Consider the following 18,676-nt stretch of genomic DNA (forward strand, 5'->3'; position numbering starts at 1 on the left):
AATTCAATGTGAAACAAGTATCCCAACATAATTCTTTCAGTGGTCATCTATAATAAACGTAAAAATTATATTGTAATTGTTAAAAAATGGAGAATAGTTATTAAAATACGAGTTACAAAAGACACCCTTCAAGCAAGAGTCTGAAATCCCAATACGAGGCATGTAGCGGCGAGTTGAAAAGATTCCTTATGGTAAAAAATGAAAGAAAAATCGATCGTGGTCACAAAAAATTAAGCAAAAAATCGACTCAGGTGCAAAAAAATAAGATCAGAGGAGTTTGAATTCGAATTTTCCAAAAATTTTTAAAGAGTGCTTATGGTAATAAAAAAATGCAACCAAAAATCGCTTGTAGTCACAAAAAAGCAAAAAAATCGCCTTCAAGTGCAACAAATGGTTTTAGAAATTTATTAAATTGTATCAGGAGTTTGGGTTAGAATTCTAAAAAAATTTAAAATTTACTTATGGTATAACATAAAATGGAACAAAAAATTACTCGTAGTCACAAAAATCGCCTTCAGGCACAAAAAATTCAGCAGAAAACATAAAATATTGGTATTAGGAGTTTGAGTTGAAATAAAAAAAATAATATGGTAATATACAAATGAAACAAAAAATTTTGCAAAAAATTGTTTTCAGGCGCAAAAAATGAGTAAAAAACGGTTTTTGGTTTCTGGAAATTGAGTTGAAACAAAAATATTGCTTATAACATCAAAAAATGGAACAAAAAGTCGTTTGTAGTCACAAAAAATTAAGCAAAAAAAAGTCACCAGCGAAATCTCTTTTTGGTCTTTGTTAAAAATTTAAGTCTCAAAAGTTTTGAGTTGAAATTAAAAAAAAAATATATTGCTTATGGTAAAATATTCGTCTTCAGGCACAAAACATTAAGCAAAACATGATTTTTGTTTTTTGCTAAAAAATCGTCAATTGTTTTTTATTGTCAATATTAGGTACATACTTATAAATTTTCATATTCGACCTAAAAACACAACTATTATATATATTCTTATTTCTAAGATTCATTACTTCGAGAAAAAAGTTTTTTGGAGTAGGTATTGTCTGGTTCCTCGGACGAAATCGATTCCTGTTTGGGTTCCTGGAAGTGACGTTGCCACTGATTGATACATTTCAAAATTTTGATACTCTTTGTCTTAAAATTTTCAAAAAGAGTTTTCAAAAAGTTTTTCGTTTCTTAATAAATATTTAAAAAAGCGTCTTCTTCAGCTAATAACAATTTAATGTATAAAATATATTAATCAATTTTTAATCGACTCACCGTTTTTTTATCATTCTTGGCTTTACTGATTTGACCTTTAAAATTTTACTTGCTTCTTCAAACAGTTCGCATCGATGCTTCAATTGCCAATTTTCAATTCTGAATCGTTTAAAAATTAACAATTGAAACTAAAAACAGCAGTAAATACCACCAGAAGCTCACTTTTTATTACATTATATTCCTTTTCCATTTTTTTTTCATTCTTTTAAAAATAAGAAAAATAAATTGTAATAAAATAGAAAAATTAAAAAATGTAATATTTCAGGCCTTAGGGCTTTAACAATTTTTAAGTGTTTATCAAATGTTATTTTTTGTGAACCTGTATTAAATCTAACTGATAAGTGAAACGAAAACCACAAAGAATGTTAACAAAACAAAATCAGAGTGCGAGGGAGATAACAATTAAATAAAAGTGAAATTTCTAGAAAACAGGAGAGTTTTAAATGTTGAATTTTGTTTATCTATCAACAGATTTCAAATCTACCAACGACATTCCACTGCCGAGACTTGTTAAAAAATATTTTATTTTTTTATATTTATTTACGTAACTTTTCGATTTTTCGTTGTGTTCAATCTAAAAAAAAAAATTTAATAAGTAATTTACACGAAAATCTGAGACCGATATATATCGCATAAATATTCATAAACATCGGCTATTGTGATATAGTAAATTTGTTGAATAAATAATTATGTCACAGTATCATTTTTTAAACAAAAGGAAACTTACTACGATTAATTACATCCGCTTGCCCACAAAATCACTGTTTAGGTGCAATATTAATAGATGAACGAATTCAGTTAACACACATCATGTGTAACTTACAAACGGTGCTTACACTTGTGTTTTTAAAAGCGTTGTTTGTGATTAGTGTTGATCCAATACTCAACCATGATACAAATGATGATTATAGTGTTTGTGAGCGTGGCAATTGCATAAAAAAATGTTGTCCGGAAAATCATATTTTGAGCAAGAAAAAATGCATCAAATCAGATGAAAACAACTTCAACGTAACCGTTTTTGAAGGCACAGAAGAAGTAAAGGAAAATGTGTCTTTCAGTGTCATACATAACCGAGATTGTAAAGATAGTAGCAGCAGGTTGCGATTGTCACCAGCGATTTATAAAGAAGATACATATTTCTTACAAAGAAATGGATCTTTATATATGCCGTATGCCGATGAGAATCCAGTTATTGTTAATTTTGACAATTTTTGCATGGACTTCATACAGATGAAAAATCGAACAGAATTAGGAGTCATAGTTTGTTTTTCAGACGTAGTACCAGAACCCGAAGGAGTTTGCTCATATGGTAAGTTATTTTTTTTTTAAATAAAATTTTGGAGAAAAAATTGGTAGCAGTTGCTTTTTGTTTTTGTTCCTAAAAACTGTGTTACAAATTATGTTTTTTGACTTTCATGAATTTTGTGTGCTTGTTTTCTCTTTGAATGTCCTATAATCGAATACCTGAGGACAGACATCACTATACCTAATATCTAAAAACCTAATTTAGGGCTAAAATAGTATATTAAAGGACGAGTTCCCACAAATGACTTTGAAACAATTTTTTCTATTTTGCGCGTTTTGCGTATTTTTTATAATTTAAGAACTTTTAAATGTCGCAAAGTTTGAAAAGTTCTATTTTCGAAATGTCAAGTCTCGAAAGTTTTTCAAAATTTTGTGTAATTTTTTGATGTGAGCTCGAAGTTGATGCATGCTCCAAATTCTTCTTTAATTTTAGTTTCAAAATTGTTATTTTTTTCAACTCTTTCCTCAAAAATTGTGCAAACAGACACTTACTTAATTGCGTTCTTTTTTATTCATAGTTATTTTGCATTACATTTTAATGGTGGTCTTTTGTGACTTCTGCTTCACATTTTTTGCCTTCAAATTTCCAAATACTGTTAGCTTTACCAAAATTTGTTCTCGTTTTTGTGTTTTCGTCTCTGAACATTCTTAGATAATTTTTTATTGACATGGTTTTGAAATTAAATCAATTTTTTGCAAAAATTTTTAGCCATTTTTTGAAAATTTAATATACGAAATACCAATAAAGAGTAAAAAATTAACAAATGAGCAAAAGTTGTAAAGTCAAAATAACCAAAAAAGTTCAAAATTCTTAGAAAACAAAAAATCCTACTTCTTATCAATATTGTTATTATATTAAATAAGGTGACGTAAAAGTAGGAAAATAAAACAAATGAAGAATAAATAGTAGATAAATTGGAAAAAAACAAAAATTTTTGAGAAGCTAAATTCAAAGAAATAAACTTAAAGAAGAAACAAAAATTTACAGAATTGGAAAACTGAAAAAAATAAAAAAGTAAAATCACAAAACCCAAAAAGTTCTACAAAAACAAAGAAAAAGTAAATATTTAAACAAAAGTAGAAACAAACCTGGGAAATAATGAGCAATAGAGCAAAAGTTGTAAAGTCTAAATAAGCAAAAAAGTTCAAAATTTTTAGAAAACAAAAAATCCTACTTCTTATTAATATTGGTCTAAATAAGGTGTCGTAAAAGTTGGAAAATAAAACTAATGAAGAATAAATTAAGTAAGAGAGCAAAAATAGTAGAAGAATTCGAAAAAAAACACAAATTTTTGAAAAGCTAAATTCAAAGAAATAAACCTTAAAGAAGAAACAAAAATTTACAGAATTAGAAAACTGAAAAAAATAAAAAAGTAAAATCAGATAAAACCCAAAAAGTTCTACAAAACCAAGGAAAAAGTAAATATTTAAACAAAAGTAGAAACAAATCTGGGAAACAATATAATAAACATTATTTTTGAATTTTTAAAATTTTAATAAAAAAATATAAAATTTAAAAAAAGCGATTTTTGTAAATTTAACATATCAACTTACTCGTCTATTTTTCTTATTCTCTATAGATTTTCTAGTTTGTTGGAAATAAAACATCGTTAAACACTTTAAAATAAGAAAAAACAATGAAGAACACAGAAAAATTAGTAAATAAACAATAGTAATAAAATTAAAAAAACTCAGGGCTAAATAAGCAAAAAAGAAAATCCAATTTTTTTATTCACCTTTCCTTCGTTTTCGTTTCTAAATTTTCTTATACAATTTTTTTGTCGACATTGTTTTTAAATTAAATAAAAAACCAGAAGTGCCAACTTCCTTTGCTAAAATTACCATGCATCAATTTGTTAGTGGTGTCAACTGTTTGACATTTTTTGTGTCATAGTAATACCGTTTTTCAGAAACCCTATTTTAGCATTTTAAAGTAAACTTTGTATTACTCACAATAAGTATGTGAAGTTTATTATCTTTTGTGGATTCTTAATATAACTACTGGAAACAAATACCTCAATGACAAAAGGACGATTTCGAGATTTTAGCGGTACTTCTCAATAGTGGGAAGTATTTTGTATCTGATTATTGAAATTTTTATTTAATTTTGCTCCTGTAAATAATTCAATTATTGTAAATATTGTTTTTTTTGATAAAACTGTAAAGTTTGTACAATAATTAGAATTTTTATTAAATCCACAAATAAATAACAATAAATTGAAAGTTTTTCTTGGAATACAGAACAAATTTTATAAAGACATAATTTAATGATAGCTTATTTTTTGTCCTTGTTATCACCTATTTTTATGTGAAAATTATAACGTAAGAGCTGTAAAATATTTTTAATAAATTAATCGTCTTAAATTAAAATAAGATTGCCATTAATTAATTAATAATCTGTAAAGAAGTTAATTAATTAAAATTTCATATTCAATTATTATTTCGTGGAACTTGGACATAACCATTTTTACTATTTTACCTACTACTTATCGAGTGATAAATACAGGATGCGCCAGAACTCGCGCCCCAGAGAAAATTTTTAAGTAAGGTAAGATACCAGGAACATGAAAAAAATGTTTAAAAAATTCTATCTGTCAAAAAATTTTGACATTTATTTTTTGACATTTGACATTTTTTAATTTTATTTAATAATACTGTTGATCTCGTATATGTTTTTTTACAATTATTTAGTAAAGGTACAAAAATTTTGCCAATAAAAGCCACAAATAACATTGAACAGAGTTATAATTTAGGATACAGTTTCCTTGTTCCCTCTTTTAATAGCCTATAGCAAGAAAACTTGTAAAATTGTTTTTTCAACAGAAATAAATAGAGTCAAGTTGCAAACTTTAAACTCTTATAACTTCGAAATTTTTATAGATAAATTTTTTTTTACATTTTTTCCATATTCCTGGTATCTTACCTGATATGGCATTTTTCTCTGGGGCGCGAGTTCTGGCGCACCTGTATTTGCCTTAAAGAATTATTCACTAAAAACAAACTTATAATTTGTTCCATTATTGAAGCAAAGATGGCGCGAGTATTAAAGGAATTTGTGATTTGTAAATAACATGGGAAATAACAGTCTTAAGATAGGTTAATCACAGAAAACATAAATGTAAACAAAACAAAATTACTTCTTTATACCAATGTAATCAACTTTATGTTTTTAAAACTGTAAAAAAGCGAGTTATTATTTTTATTCACAATCATAAAGTAACATATTTTTTGACGTTTGTTTTTTTTTATCTATTTAATGTTACTGATGATTTTGTATATCTTTTTTTATAATTATTCAATAAAGGTACAAAAATTTTGTCAATAAAAGCCACAAATAACGTTAATTAATAGCTATAATTTAGGATACAGCGTCCTTGTTTCTTCTTCTAGTAGTCTGCAGAAAAAAAAAACAGAAAATAATTTTTCCAACAGAAAATCAAAGTGCAAAATTTAAACTCATAATTTCAAAATTTTTATCGATAGAATTTTTTTAACATTTCTTCCATGTTCCTGATGGTATCTTACCTTATAATGGCATTTTCCTCTGAGGTGCGAGTTCTGAAAAACCCTGTAAATACAGGGTGGGCCAGAACTTGCGCCCCAGAGAAAAAGGTAAGATAAAAAATGTTAAAAAAATTCTATCTATAAAAATTTAAGTTATGAGAGTTCAAAGTTTGCAAAAAAAATTTTCCAAATTTTTTTGCTATAGACTATTAAAAGAGGAAACAAGGAAGCTGTTTTCTAAATTGTAACTCTATTGAATGTTATTTGTGGCTTTTATTGGCAAACCTTTTGTCTCTTTACTACATAATTGTAAAAAAATTTATACAAGATCATCAGTATCATTAAATAGATATAAAAAATGTCAAATGTCAAAAAATTTTGAGAAATAGAATTTTTTTAATATTTTTTTCATATTCCTGGTACTTACCAGGAAGATTTTCTCTGGGGCGCGAGTTTTGGCGTACTCTGTATATTGTTGTTATTTTCAAAATTTAATTTTTTTCAATTAAGTGTTTTATTTTTAACTCAAGTTTCGCTTTCGGTCAATTAACCAACACTAAGCTATAGCTAGTTCTTACTCGATATGTAATATACTGTTATTTATGGTTTTTGTCTCGCAGTTTGTTGTTTGAGAATTAGTTACCCAATATTCTAAATTTCTTTGCCTTCTTCCGGATCCTCCTTAAAGTTAGGATCCGGAAGAAATAAAAAGGACGAATTGTGAGAAAATCGCATAAGGATTCCACAAAATAGATTTCTAGTTTAAACCAGGATATGAAATTTCCAAAAATTGCTTACAGTTTTGTTATTTTCTCGCCAAGACATTGAAAAACAGAACTATCTGTAAACCTCAGTTTTTTCAAAAACTCATAACTTTGTCCACTTTTTGAAACCTTTGCAACAACGCGAGCGCCATCTTATGTAAATCAAGTCAACTGAGGTCAGGCCCCTCTTAAGTGTTTTAGTTCTTCTTCTAGCATACTAACTTATTTGTAAACCATTTCTACAAAAAAAACTTGTGTTTTTTTTTAATAAACGTGTCATTAAATTTGTAAGTAGGACCATTTATGAGCTAGATTTTTTTATACAGACACAAAAAGTGATTTTAATACAATTCACAGGACACAAACGTGCTTCAATTTATCATATTATTTCCTACCTGTTAATTTATTAAGTAAAACTCGTTTTCCAGTGTCTTCAAAAAGAAACAAATCATCTTAAAAATTGTTAAAAAAAACGGTTAACTTCTTGCTTCTCAATTGGTTTTCAGTCTCTACATTAAAACTTTAGTGATTGATGTTTATGCTCATCTCATCATCACGATTATTTTATCAAATCAAATGTTTGAAAGAAACAAAAAGCTTTCTGATTGAAATGGGCTTTTCACAAATCCTTTAAACTCATATTTCTTTTCTAGAAAAATTTAGGTTTTCAAAAAAATGTTAATTACATTTTGAGTTATTTGAAAAAAATCTGTCTCAAAGTCGTTCAAAATTTTCATTTACTTGTTCATCGGGCTATAATATTCCGATTAAATTTCTAATTTGTTCAAATTAGAAACATAATTTTTAGATAGAAGAGTCATAGGCTGGTTGATAACAATAAGGAAAAGTGAATCATGACTTCCTGTCTAAAATGACCAACATTTTTCTTGGAGCACACAATGTTATTCAGTCTGATTTCTGACACCAGGAACAATGTTTCTGTTTAATTTAATTCTCTATTTATTACTACATTACGCTCTCGGTGAAAAATCTCCTTGTCCCGAAGTGTTAAGCGTTGATATAACCGATGGTACAAAAACTAATAACAATACAATAATTAAAGATAACGTGAGGTTTGAAGAAAATAATTATTATGTTTTGAACAACAGAATTTTCGGTTGTATATGCAATATAAAAAAATCGTGTATAAGAAAGTGTTGCGGACCTGAAGAAATTATGGTAAATAAAACATGCACTCCAAGCAATGAAGTACTGAACTTGACACTGCATCATGGAGACCAACCCAAACATAATGGAGAACACCATTTTATTCATAGTAGCAGTGATTGTAAAAATGAAAAAATGCTATTAATGCCTCATTTGATGCCTACGGACGAGTTTTATATACAAAAAAATGGTTCTCTGTTTTTACCCTATTACAAAATAAAACAAATACGTCACCCGGAGGACTACTGTGTCGAAATTTTTCATAATAAAAATTATGAAATGGATCATATGGTTTCTGTACTTCTCTGTCTACATGAAGATGAATTGCTTGAGGAGTCTGCCATGGTCATGTTTAAATATGGTGAGTTTTATATCTTATTGTTATTGCATTTCTGGAGCCTTTTAGTATGGTCTTCAGCTAGAAAAAGACAAAATTTCGTGAGAAACAAGCCAAAACCTCGACAAAATTGACAAAAATTTTGTTATTTTTGTCTTTTTCGAGTGTTTATGCAGGTTTTTGAGATAAAAACAAAAAAGTGACACTTTTTTAAACAGACTTGAAAATTGCAAAATTACGCCAAAATTGATATTTTTTTAGTTTGTTTTGCTCGATTTACTTTTCTTTTGGACCGGAGACTCATTTATTTTGCAAAATCTTGTCTAAACACGCCCAAAAATCACAAGATTTGATATTAATGTTAATTTGTTGTTTCACTTTTTTTTTCAATTTCTTATAATGAAAATATTGTTTTTGTAAATTTTGTTGAGGAAATAGTCTGCACAATACTCCTCGTGCATGCCAAGTTGATTCTAATTTTGTTTCGTGCATTTGACAAAATTATCGACAATTTGGCATGCACTCGGGATATTACTATAAAAATTATATTATTTTTACATTTTCAGAGCGCTTTAGCACGTTTTTTGGGTTGACACAATTATTTTGAAAAATTTTGTGAGTAACAACTCAAATATTTAACAAAATAAACCAAAAATGGTATTATTTTTGCCCTTTCGAGTGTTTAAGCACGTTTTTAAGAAAAAAAAACAAAAAATCAAAAAAATTCGTTTATCTACACAGGCTAAAAAATTACAAAGTTAAGTCGAAATTGATATAATTTTTAATTGTTTTGCTTGATTTACCTCCTTTTTGAAGCAGAGACTCATTTATTTTGCAAAATCTTATCTAAACACACCTCATAATTGATATTGATATGAGTATTTTGTTTGTTTTTTTTTTTTAAATAAATGAAGTGGTGTTTCAACAAACTCATGCGAATTGTCAGTACTCTAAACTCGAAAATTTTAACATATCCTAGCAAGCTTCATTATAATATAAAGACAAATCAAGAAGTCGATTTTTGTTTAAATCATTTAAAAACCAGTTGCAAAATTGACTTTGACCAATTCTCTCATTTAAGTCTTGGAACAGTTTTTTGTTTCTTCTGATACTTTAGGTTTTTCTGTTGATTTTTTTATGAATACTTCCTTTTTCATTACATTTTTTTATTACTCTCGACACTTTTTGCTGAAACGACTTATTATTCTTCGCGAATTTTTTAAATTGACTGCTGCCAAAACTTTTCGATGGTCCAAAAAAAAGCAACGCAAAAATTCGATCTTTATCCCCTCCTACTCGTCTATAAATAACGCTGTTTCTTCAATTTTCAGCAGTTATGGCCTCTGGTATCATTCAGTGACATAACCTCCCTTTCTCCTCCTTTTGTTGTCCTGAAAATGTCCTTTACAAGAGCGAGCGAAACGTTTAAACCAAAAAGACCCAGATTTCAACAATATTGCACATTGTAATATTTACTTTTGCTCCATCAAAATAATGGACTCACATATTGCTATTGGTTGACATAAAAAAGACTCGAAAACAAATGACGTCATAAATGGCACTATAGTGTCAAAATATAGCATTTAAAAAAAATAAAATGTCTGATTATAATTTTATGCGTCATTATTTGTAAAAGAATTTGGAAAAAAATACAAAATTTTAAAGTAGGGCTCAGAACTTTCAAAGTAGGGCTTAGCCCTACTTGCTCCCTCCCCACTAGCTACGGGCCTGCCACAAATAAAAGTAAAAAAAACAAATTTTATATTATTTGGTCAGTTTTAAAGTTATTACGAAAAAAAAACTTTTCATTCCCAAATTCTAAAGGCTGTTAAATTCTTAATAGTAGAGATAGGACATAAGCTGCTATTTAAATTAACATAATTTTATAGGTCATTTTGAGGTTCCATTATTGCTTAATATTTAATAAACAACCTGTTTGTAAGTTATATACAGAAAAACCAAAAATAGCACACAAAATTCATAATTTTATGGGTTATTTTTTTTAAATACCCGAATAGGTCGATTTTATTTTTTTAAATGATAAATGTAGGTACAATACTATCCAAATGTAGCATTTATAAAAATAAAATCGACCTACGAGTATTTGAGGATTTTTTTGAAAAAACACCCATAACAAAAATTATGAATTTTGTGCATTAATTTTGGTTTGAAAGCTCGTAAGCAATTTTTGAATCGGTTTGATTGTGAAGCAAAAAATTATTTATTTGGTTGAACGGAATGGACGTTTTTCTTTTTTAATTTTTCAAATTTTCTTTTTTTTAGAATTATTTAGGTGCAAAATTGAATTAGAACCCTGTAACGATATGGAACCAAACGTTTTTTGGTTAAACTATTTATTTTTTGGAAAAACTAATCGATGAATAATAAAGTAGGTACTATAAAAATGTGACATTTCGCAAAAATAATTTTTTTCGATTTTTTGCGTTTTTGAGTTTTGCATCTTCTTTTAAATTGCAAAACCTTTTATTTACAAAGCCTAGATGATCTAACTAACTTTATTTGATTTTATGGAATTTTGAAAATAAAAAACCAAATAAAATTCATTTTCCAAACATAAAGCAAATAATTTTAAAACATGCTTGATTCCATACTTTTTGTTCACCTTGTATATTTAATTTTACGTTTATTGAAGTCTAGTATCTTTCCCAAGAAGATTATACATAAAAATCGGGTTTTCTCGGTGGAAAAGGAAGAGACATTTTCCGGTTGTGGTAAACGAAATGTGACATTTATTTCAACTTTGCTGCACATTTATAATCAACATCATGGTGAAGTGTGTCTCAATTATCTTAATTGCTGTAATTTTTTCTACTTCATGTGAAGACCTCTGTCCAAAAGTGTTGACAGTGGACATAACAAAAGGTGTAAAAACAAATAATTCAATAATCGAAAACGGAATTATTTATAAAGAAAGTGATTATTTTGTGAAAAACGGTACAATTTATGGTTGTGTTTGTAACATCAAACCATGTATAAGAAAGTGTTGCGGTCCTAATGAAATTATGGTGAATAAAACGTGTATGGTAAATGATCATAACTGGACTTATTCCATACATGCGGGATTGGTTCCAAGAAATATTTCGTCGAAACACCATTTTATTTATAATAAATACTGCAAAAATGGTAGAATATTGTTACTGCCCCATTTGGAAGCTTCACAACGTTTCTACGTGCAAATCAATGGTTCCTTATTTTTGCCGGGTTTTAAGAACAAAATGCGTAATCCTGAAAATTACTGTTTGGAAGTTTTTGATGTTTATCGTTTTAAACTGAAAAAAATGGTTTCTGCGTTGGTTTGTTTATCGGAAGAGGATACAGTCGATGCCCAATCGTCGAAATTACTTTCAATGGGTAAGTTTTATACTTATTTTTGTCTTTAATAAACACAATTTTATTAATTTATAGGGCAAAATTAATTTGACACACGACCACTTAGACCAATTAGAATTGCATAACTATTCAAAAAATAAAATAAAATTAGTCATTAATTAAAAAGTTATGTAACCTAGCATTTCAATATAATAGTATATTAAAGAACGCGTTTCGTAAGGCAAGTTTTGTGGAACGAGCAGCGAAGTACGAGTTTTATAAAGAACCAGTTCCCACAAACGACTTATAGAACTAGTTTTTTGTTCTATTTTTTTCTAGTTTACGCGTTTTACGTACTTTTTTAACATAAAAGTCAATTTTTCAAAATTTAGTAAAGTGTTGGTTAGTAATAAATGACACAGAGTTTGAAAAAAATCGATTTTCGAAGTGTCAAAACTCGAATACTTTTCAAAATTTTGTTGAATTAGCAATGAATACTGCAAATATTTTATGTACATAATCTCAAAAAGCCGCTGAAAAGCACCATCGGTTTTGGTTTTGGTATCGAAATAAGCTTTCTTTCAGACGCAAAATAGAAAAATAAGTTTTCGATATACAAATGGATAAATGCGACTGATGGTGTCTTAATGCACTCCACGTTTTCTCATAGTTATCAATCCTATATGTTAATTTGACGTTTACGAGTTAGAAACCAAAAAAATATTTATTATAATTTCTTCAATTTATGTGTTATGTACAATTGCAACCATTAAATTTTAGTAGGTATGTAATGTTATTTTGAAACTTCATCTTTTTGTCAAAAAAAGTAGTTTCCCTGTGTAATTTTGTCTGTTATCAACCTTCTTTCAAAATGAATATAAATGTGAAAACACCACGCTAAAAACTGATTAACAATTTTTTTGATTATGTCGTCACAGGTCAGCTCGTAAGAAATTTGAATTTGAAGACAGATATATTTGAAATCCACACGTTTATTACCAAATGACATTGACTACCAAAATTTAATGCTCGAAACTGTACGTTATTAATTTATTAAAAAATTCATGAAAAATAAAAGTAGGAAAAGTTGTCAACGTTGTAAAATAATCGTAATTTTAAAATAACTAAACAGTATTTGCTTTTAAACAATTTTGGTTAGGAATTTTGTTAAAAAAATATACAACTTTTGAAAAAAAGTTACATTTTAAAACACACGCATATTTTCACACTGCAGTTGATGAAATTGCTGCAACCTTTGATTCCAATTTCCACAAATTTTGTTACAGAATTAGCATTTTATTGCTTTCTGTGCTTTTATAAACCATTGTTTTACGCAATCATTCTTGAAACAATTTTAAATTCTATGTTAACTAAATAGGTAGTGACATTTTTCATTTTTGACGTTTTACATTTTTTTTATGTTGTAATAAAAATAAAAGGAAACAAAATACAAAACAAACAAAAAAAACTAAATTATAAAAACAACGATTAATGAAAGATGAAATTCATTCCATCACAGGTTGCTAAATGTCAGTTATTTATGTTACAAGATTCAAAAAATTGTTAAATAAAAAAATCAAATATGATTCAAAAAAGAGCAAACTCACGACAAAAAAAATTGGGACAGCCATAAAACGTTTTGCACGGTAAAAAATGTTATTTAACCACAAAAATGGTTATTACTCTTATTTAAATTATTATTAATTTTTCGTTTTGTTACTCATGAAATGTTTTATTATCGTACTTTTTCCTTTTTGTCGTTTTGAAATTTTATTATCGAGTCCAAAAAAGCTCATTTTAGAGATTTATATGAATCTGTAAAATACCTATGTTTGAGAGCATTAACAAGAAATATTATTTTGTGTTTCATGATTATTTGTTTGTCTATAATAAATAACTAGGAGCGCTACATGCAAAAAATTAGTTGCACAATACAATTGATTCAAATTAAAAGAAATCTACCAAAATTTCAGTAATTTAAACTTCATTTTTGTCATTCCAAAATAATGTATTTCCAAAAATCCAAAGATAATTTTAATAATTACAAATACTTCCAAATAATTTCAAACAATTTCGATTAAATTCCAAAATTTTGTACAACTAAATCCAGAGAAAACCGTCTCTGTAAATAAATTAATAATTATGTAAATAAGAATAAAGTCCGTTTTTATACGTTTGAATCAATTAATTCGAAAGACGTACCAGATTGCTATCTCTTTTCAACATTTGTAAACAACCACTAAATAAAAATAGTTACTTTTTGTGCAGCAGTAAATTTTTTGCAACATTGACTTCTCCTTTTAACTCATTCATCACTTTGTGAAACTTTGTACATTAACAAATCACCCACCTCCTACATTTTCAACAAAATGCTTTAATTATCCACACCATGACTTAATAATAATATTTAGCAAATCTTGCTATTACATTTTTGTTTAGCACACATTTTTTTACTTTTTCTTTCTAATTTTAGCGAGTGTGTGTACTGTGTTAATGATATTTTCCAGTACCGTGGTCAAGATATGGATATTTAGTATGAGCACGGAAATCCTGTAAGCAACACGAAAACATAATGATTTTCTTGTGTTCATTTTTAATGATAGTGCAAGTGATAAATGCCAACGAAATTATACAAAACGGTCTTTTAGTGAACTCAACGGACAATAGTTTTTGTTTAAATAATTTTTCAGTCAACATTACAGATGGCGAAAATAATAATGGGGTTATATACAAAGATGGGATTAATTACACCAAGGGGGATTATTATGTAACTGGTGATGGTATTTTTGGTTGTGTTTGTAATATAAAATCATGCGTAAGAAAATGTTGTGGCCCCAATGAAATAGTGATAGATGGATGCACAAATGCGAATTATAGTTTCACATTTAAAATTTATAATGGTACAGCCTCAGTAGTAGTAAATGAGAGTGATTTTTATGTACTTTATGACTTGGAGTGCGATTATGGGCATTTTCGTTTAAACCCAAATTTCTATGAGCAAGATAATTTTTATGTCCAATTAAATGGTTCACTTTACGCTCCTTATGTAGATGAGAGAAGAACAGTGTATGGAATTGAAGAATACTGTCTTGAAACTTTTAATGAGGGTGATGGAAACATATTTTCAGCCGTGATTTGCCTTGAAAACAACATCGAAGAGCCACCAAAAATTATTAACCATATAGGTAAATTTTTATATTTATTTATATGTGTTTATTTTTGTGATATTTTTATAACAATTTTGAAATACTCTTGAGAATTTAATTTATTAGCTTGCCCGTTATAATAATTGATTAGGGTGCGTGTTTACATAGTATCCACCTACCGTACTACATGAAATAACAAAAAAATGGGTGTTCTTGTATCTAATAAGCTTAATGCGTGTGTGTTCTATAAATGCTTTGTTTCAAAGAATACATTTTCATAAGACTACTAGTATTTCTATGAATTTACACTGATATTCAATAGGTTTGAGAGAGAAATTAGACCAAATTCTGTTTATATAAATTCTAATTATATAAATTAACTCATTCTAAATTAATTAATTAGATTATACCGGGTGAATAAAAAGTATAGAACCAAACGTTTTGTGCTTAAATTATTTATTTTTTGGAAAAAAAAAGTACTAAAAAATGGACGTTTTATTAAGAATACAATTTCTCAAAATTTTCCTTTGTTTTTGAGTTCTATAAAAAGTTTATTTTTTTTTTAAATAACAACCCACTCTAAAACCATTTTTCTCATGAAAGTTATGGACTAACAATTAGAACTATCTACTTTATATTTAATTGTTTCAATTTTTTTTACAAAGGTACCTAAATTGTAATTTTGACAAAAAAAAATACTCATAAAATAATCATATTTGTTACATTACTTTAATTTATATTAATTGTTATTTTTGGTGGGAATTGATTAATAAAAACTGCTTAGTTCCTTACTTTATATTCACCTGTATCTACTTTATTAGTAACAAAATTCTCCATTAAAACAAACATTGTTAAAAAACATTTTCTTTTTATTTTCTGTATTTTATTTCAACGAGTTCTGTCAATGTTTGGGGAGGAATGTGCAATGGTCTTTTTGTTAAATGTAGCAGAAAAAAAATTAGACAATTTCTTACGTAAGAAACAAATAAAAATTATTTTTCGAATAAGTAAGTGACAATTTATTTATGGTTACGCTTCCTATCGCTTCCTAATGAATAAATTGAGTGTAACTTCGATTAGTTGCGAGTCGCATTACCAGTTTTTTGGATTACAGCAAAGCCAAAAAAATTCTTTTCTGTAGAACAAAATGAACAACACATTTTTTATTGCTTCTGGCAATTGGCGCAAAATCAAGGACTTTGTTGTGGACCATTCACACCATTTTTAGTATTCATTGAAGATATGAATGAATTTATCAAAGTATCAAACAAAATTTTCGTATTTTGATTATCGAGACCTATTATCAAAAACAATTTCTATATCTCAATTTCGGGTTAATGCTCGTTTTGATTTAATATTAACTAAATTTTTTTCCCAATTTTTATCCAAGGTTTCAAGTAGAAAATTGAGTTTTAATAATTTTCTTTTTATATTGACAGTATCAACAATACGTTATGTTATTTAGAAAGTATGTTTAATTGATAGGTAAACCAAATAATATTTCAAGTATTTTAAGTAAAAACTAGTTGTCTACTTTTAAGATATACCTACAACTATCTGTTAGAGAACGAATTCAAACTATTTCAAAATTTATCATTTTTTTTTCAAAGGGAAAAAAATAAAAAAAGTTCAGCCAGTTTAAACCACGTTGTTTTAATTCAACCTGGCTATAAAATTCTTCTATCCCGTGGTTTATACATATATTAGTTTTTTGTATTACTAGCACTTTTGTGTAACTCTTATTCAATTATAATGTGGAATACAAAGTTCGAACGAATTTAAGATATCCATGAAAACCTAGTGGAAAGTTCTTTCATTAATCAAATCACCCCTAGCTCATAATAGTTATAAATGACACACCTTTTTTTTCACCACGATTAAAGAATATAGAATAATAATATTTTTGGTAAGTCTATAACACTTTTCATGGATTTTTATGTTATATGTATAACCATCAAACTAATAATCTGACCATTAATTGATTCTAAAAAATACATTTTTTTGAAATAAATGACTTTTTTAATTGTCGTAGAAAAAATTGTGTACAAAACTCACAGGTGGCTGACGCCTCGTGCATAAGACTCCACACACTTGTGAGTTATTTGTCACTTTCTGCTATATCTATTCCTACTACAAATATAATTATGTATTTTTTTTAGATGGATATCTGACCCATTTTTTTCCGTCACAGTTTATTTAGATAACAAGAAAAAACCCAAACTCTATATGTTTCACAATATATAATAAACTATAATTTTATTACGAAGTGTATTTTGTAATAAAATTTTGAAACTTTGAATGTAAATACTTATTTATTATCAGGGTGCGCCAGAACTCGCGCCCCAGAGAACATGGAAAAAATGTTTAAAAAATTCTTTCTGTCAAAAAATTTTCACATTTATTTTTGACATTTGACATTTTTTATGTCTATTTAATCATACTGATGATCTTGTATATGTTTTTTTACAATTATTTAATAAAGGTAAAAAAAATTGCCAAAAATAACATTGAACAGAGTTACAATTTAAGAAACAGCTTCTTTGTTTCCTCTTCTAGTAACCTGTAGCAAAAAAACTTGAAGAGTTATTAAAAGTTAAAAATTAAGATAAAAAGTTAAAACTAGATACATATAAATTTTTGAGATTACAGTGGAACATCGATTGAGTGTACGTTATTTTTACACCATGGTTTGTACCGAACACGAAGTTCTTTACGTGTATCGAAACAAGTATAAAGTAATATAATAATAATATACAAAGTGAACCAAAAGTATGGAACCAACGGTTTTTTTTAATGATTTGCTTTTATAAAATAATAATTAATAAAAATTAAAGTGGTTATAAGAAATGTGATCGTGTTTTAAGTATGTATTAAAATTTGTTTTGTTTTCGAGTTACGCAATTTTTTTTATAAACATTTCTTTTGATTCTTGGATTAGAGCTTTTGCAAAAAAAATGCTTTATAATTGGTTGCCATTTAAAAAAACTGCAATGGTTTAAGAAACCAAGTGAAAGTTTTTTTCGGATCAATACACATCAATACATCAATACAATGATTAAAATGCACAAATACCGCGGAGCATTTGCACGAATGGGTAAGAATATAAATGCTACACGCTCAGCTGATGCGCCGCCATATTGGCCTTGGCCATTGCGGGCAGCAGTAATGCGACATGCGATAGATGATTGAGGCGATGTAATATAAGTTTTATTTTAAAAATTAAAAAGTATGCAAAACTTGGAAAAATTAAATTTTTTTTTTTTTTGATAAACGTCACATTTTTATAGTACTTTAGCATTTATCAGTTAGTTTTTTCAAAAAATAAGTTGTTAAGCAAAAAATACTTTTTGTTTCCTTGGTATTAAAGAGGTTCTACTGTATTAAACACTACTATAAGTATATCAAATCAGCAATTACGGAATTACTATCGAAATTAATACATTTATCAGTTGGTTCAGTGAATGCTCCGCGAATATATCAAAAATTTTATCAATGAGCTATTTATTTTGGTTTAGTATTTTTTCCTGTGTGTTTGTAATGGGTTATAGTAGTGAAGATAAACAGTTAACAATACCAAAATGTTGTAAAAATTTTGAAGTGTTAAATGAGACAAAAAAATGCACTTTTATCTTTGATCCAGGATTTTTAATTCCATTAAGTGTAGACATTTATAAACATACTGTTAAAGTCAGGACTGAAAATCAGTTTATATTTGAACAAAATGTAAACTGTAAATTTAAAATATTTTTGTCTCAGTTTTTTCTTCAAAGTGATGGGTCACTTCATGGAACACTTTATGGTGAAAATGTTTTTTTACCACCTGAAGATTTTTGTTTAGAATTGGATACCA

The 18,676-nt window shown here is 27.4% G+C and overlaps 1 protein-coding gene across 3 annotated transcripts in view; it reads left to right on the top strand.

The window, feature by feature from the left end:
• The first annotated feature begins 7,836 nt into the window (after positions 1-7,836).
• LOC123005223 (G-protein coupled receptor Mth2-like) overlaps positions 7,837-18,676 on the top strand; it is a 40,674-nt gene continuing 29,834 nt past the window's right edge. The window contains exon 1 of one of the 3 annotated variants that reach the window (XM_044398891.1): positions 7,837-8,374. In XM_044398891.1, coding sequence (XP_044254826.1) covers positions 8,023-8,374 — 352 coding nt within the window. In that variant the 5' untranslated portion in view covers positions 7,837-8,022. Of the gene's footprint in view, positions 8,375-11,624; positions 11,723-14,141; positions 14,866-18,676 lie in introns of those variants that run through there. The other 2 variants (XM_044398899.1, XM_044398883.1) reach the window with 2 other exon arrangements.

The sequence above is a fragment of the Tribolium madens genome, unplaced genomic scaffold, assembly GCF_015345945.1.
Source record: "Tribolium madens isolate multiple individuals breed KSU strain unplaced genomic scaffold, Tmad_KSU_1.1 Scaffold_11;HRSCAF=98;Tcas5.2_LG3b, whole genome shotgun sequence".
NCBI classification, from domain to species: Eukaryota; Metazoa; Arthropoda; class Insecta; order Coleoptera; family Tenebrionidae; genus Tribolium; species Tribolium madens.